The sequence below is a fragment of the Poecilia reticulata genome, unplaced genomic scaffold, assembly GCF_000633615.1.
Source record: "Poecilia reticulata strain Guanapo unplaced genomic scaffold, Guppy_female_1.0+MT scaffold_516, whole genome shotgun sequence".
In the NCBI taxonomy this organism is placed as follows: domain Eukaryota; kingdom Metazoa; phylum Chordata; class Actinopteri; order Cyprinodontiformes; family Poeciliidae; genus Poecilia; species Poecilia reticulata.
The window spans coordinates 9,338-13,529 of NW_007615275.1; the positions used below are offsets into that span (position 1 = coordinate 9,338).

Below are 4,192 nucleotides of genomic sequence, written 5' to 3' on the forward strand. Positions count from 1 at the left end.
AAAGGATTTTTTCCAGTGTGTATTCTGTGGTGTCCTAACAAACCTTGCCTGCTTCTGAATGTTTTACCGCAGTCGGGACAGATGTGTAGCTTTTTACTTTTGTCACATTTTCTATCATCAACAGGAAYGGCATCATTTTTCACAGAGTTTAAACCTGACTGAGCTTCACTTTCCTCCCAGTTTCCATCACTGACGTCCGTCTCTGAAGAACATTTTGAAGTTTTGTCATCATCTGATTCCTCAGAGTCTCTTTTCCCCTCAGTCAGACTGGGAATAAGTTCGGAGAGCTGAGGTTTCTCTTCATCATCTTCACTCTTCACATGAACAGGACTGAAAGTTAACTCCTTGATTTCATTCTCCTCCTCTTCCTCTTTAATCTGAGGAGGCTTTTGGTCCTCCTGGTCTGGTCTGGGACTCCAATCGTCCTCCTCAACAACCAGCTCCTCTTTGACCACCAACACTTGCTGGACATCTGCAGGAAACACAAACAAGTTATGTCAGTTTTCATATCAAATGAAAACTGTGTTTATTGTCAAAATTTGACAATAAAAACTAAAAATAAATCTATTAAACTGTTGGGGGGAAATCTGATCACCACAACAGCATGATAAGGCAGGGTAGACTCTTTAAAACTGTTCAGTCATTGTAAATAAATGATAAAGCCTCATATGTTTAGGTTTATTGTTGTAACATAAGGCAGCAGTTCTAGAGTGTCTCCTTCAGAAACTACTGCAACTAAAGATCCACAGTGAAGATCAGACAAACATTTACTGAAGACTTTGTAGCCACGTTTACCGCTGCAGAAAAATGCAACTGAATTTGGGGAAAAAATAAAACTGATTTTATAGGCAATATGTATAATGTGGCAGTTTGTCTTAATTTTTTACTGTATCAACCAGCATTCTATCACTTTTAAAGCATAAAAAAATAACATGATGCGTGTACAAAGGCCTTAAGTGATAACCTGGGAACTAAAATGGACATTGTGTGTTTGCCACCGTTTTAATACAGCTTTTTCTATTTATTTACATAAAGAGCATAATGGGTGCTAGTTATTTTTTCTCCTTAGCTGGATATTTTTTATGCAACTTCAAACACTTTTAAGGCCTAAAATTAAGATTATTCTTTTTTATTTTTTTTAATGACTTAACAGGGCAACTATGTTTCAAACCTTCACTCGGCCAGCTACAATCATTATGTCTGTTAGAATAACCTCAACAAATCAACCAGAGAATATTAGGCTGTGGTATTTGTTTTCATCTAAAAAGAGCAGACAGGAAAAAATGATAATATTCTGTAAAATAAACTACTGCTAACTAGCATATATTTGTTCTATATTTTTTTGCGTGTGTGTTTTTGCATAAAATAAATTAAGAACAAATGATGTAAAAAGAAAACATTACCATAACTGTTGGGATTCATTTTATTTTAGAAGCTGTAGAATTAATTCTTGCTTTTGTTTTAAATGAAATATGTTTATACATTATCATCTCAATTATAACATTGAGATAACAATGTTATAATGCCATTAATGTATAATAACTTATAGTGTGTAGAATATCATAAATATTATACCCAAACTGATTACTGTCTAGAAAATAGACATGTGAAGCATTTTGATTAAATTTGGTTGTATGTAAATAAACCAGTGATTGTTGGACAATGTTCACAAACTTGCTCGCCATATTTTTTTTCCCCGTTTATTTTGTTACATTTGAATTTAATACACGTTAGTTTGTGTTTGAAGGTGTGAAATAATTATTGGAAACAAATACACTGTTCCTAAAAAGCTACAGTTATGGAAAGATGTAAAACATAATCACCATAAAGCTGAGAGTGCGTCTGCGCACCATCTGGTGGCTCCTCCATCGTCCTTTCCTTTCTCCAGCACTAAGGACTTCCTATGTTTTCATACAATTGCAGAAGAATATTTTATATCCTTAAAGTCCACCAGAAATAGTTCTTTCTTCATCAGTGTCTCTGACTCGTTGTGCTCCTGTCTGCCTCCAGCTAACGAGCTAAGCTAACACTGCTACTTCCGGGAGGAAGTTCAGCTAAAAAGAATTTTAAGAAAACACGAAAAACACAACAGAGCAGAATAATGACTTTTAACAGAAGCTGTTATACTTGTAGGATATTCTCAAAGAAGTAACTTCATACACCGAAGGGAAAAAAGGAAACTGAACTTCCCCGCGTAGCTTCTGTTGACAGTCGAAGGTCACTTCCGGCCGTTAGTTTTCGGGTCGGATTGTCCTTCATAATAAAAGTTCACAATAAGTATCAACATTACCGAGGAAGGCGTGACTAACAGAGATTAAAAGACAAAGTGATGGAAGACAAATAGTAAACAGGTTGAAATCATTAACATTATAACATTGCTATCTCAATGTTATAATTGAGATAATGTATAAACTGATTTCATTTAAAACAAAAGCAAGAATTATTTCTACAGCTCCTAAAATAAAATAAATCCTGACAGTTATGGTAATGTTTTCTTTTTACATAATTTGTTCTTCATTTATTTTATGCAAAAACACACACAAAAAATTATAGAACAAAAACATATTTAGTTGTCACTTTTACAACATTTGATATTTTAAAGAAAGTCCAAGAAAGTCTGTGTTCAAACTTTTTATATTTTAAAACAAGCAAAGTTATTTGGACATTTTCTATTAAGGCAACTTGGCTAATGCTCTAACAAATCATTATTTCTGTAGATGACAAAAAACTTAATCAAGCAAATTGGATAAGCAGTAGACATTTATAATAGTGTCATTATAATCAAGTCAAAGCCAAATATGAAAATGGCAGGAAGTAAGAAACTCATTAAAATCATAACAGCTGTCTTTTAGAAAGTGATTCTTATATCTTTCATTTGCATTTATTTTATGTTGTTTCAACAACCACTGGGAAAACTGCACAGTCAATGCTAAACCAAAATATGAAAACATCTCACTCTGTAAGTGATGCATATTCTGACATTCATCTAACATTTATTAAAAATCTGGAAAATATTTCAACATTTAGCTTCCCGCGATAAAGCAAACAAATATTTAGTTACATCTCAATCAGAATCAACAATATTTAACAACACAAACCAAAGACTGACTTTGGCTCCGCTTTGCTTTCAATAAAGGCATTTAAAGTAATATAAAACATTGAACACTGATTTAAACCTGTAAAACATGAAGTTGATGAACCTCTAGAATCTGTAACATTAACCTTGATGCTCTGAAACCAAGATGCTGCTCAGCTACAGAGGTGTTTGGGATCGTTGTCTTGGTAAAACACCAATTTTAAAACAAGTCAAGTTTATTTGTACATCACATTTCAGCAACAAGGCAGTTCAAAACTCTTCACATGATCATTTCTGAGGGAAAATTAGGGTATATGGAAATAACCTTTCAAGTATTTTGATGTATTGAAGATGCCAACATGAACACTTCCATTCTCACGGACTTCATTATTGAGCTGCATGAATTTTTGAGTGTTTTAAAAAGGTTTTTTTCCATTTGAAAGTGGCCTTGCAGACTGAACAGCTGTAAGGTTTTTCTCCTGTGTGATTTCTCATGTGAACAGTTAGATATGACTTGGAACTGAGGCTTTGGCCGCAGACCCGACAGCTGCAAGGTTTTTTTCCCGTGTGGATTTTTACATGTTCTGACAACGTTCTCTTTTTTTTAAAAGCAGCATCACAGACAGAGCATTTGAAAGGTCTGTTCTCTGAGTGGATCTTAGCATGTTCTTTCAAGGTTCTCCTGGATGGAAAGTTCCTTTGACAGATGGCGCAGCTGAATGGTTTCTCTTTTGTGTGAGATCTCATATGTCGGATTACGCTTTCTTTCCACTTGAACATTTTTCCGCATACTGAGCAACTGTAAGCCTTCTCTCCGGTATGGGTTTTTACATGTGCCAATAAAGTATTTTTCCTTTTGAAACTAGCTGCACAAAGAGAACAACTGTAAGGTTTTTCTTCAGAGTGACACTTCATGTGAACTTTTAGATATGAGCTGAAACTAAAGCTTCGGCCGCAGACGGAGCAGCTGAACGGCTTCTCCCCAGTGTGGATCCTTGCGTGTTCAATTAGTGAATTTTTCCTTTTAAGAGCTGTACCACAGACGGAACATTTGAACGGTCTTTCCCCTGTGTGGACCTTTGAGTGTTTTTGCAAGTTTCCTTTTGAGGAAAAGGT

The 4,192-nt window shown here is 34.9% G+C and overlaps 1 protein-coding gene across 1 annotated transcript; it reads right to left on the reverse strand.

The window, feature by feature from the left end:
* Window positions 1-2,698: 2,698 nt before the first annotated feature.
* LOC108166042 (gastrula zinc finger protein XlCGF57.1-like) lies at window positions 2,699-4,186 on the reverse strand (the record flags this gene model as incomplete). The annotated part of the gene is made up of 1 exon (XM_017303568.1): window positions 2,699-4,186. A coding segment is annotated over one exon (723 nt), but the record flags the coding sequence as incomplete, so codon positions are not given.
* Window positions 4,187-4,192: the final 6 nt, after the last annotated feature.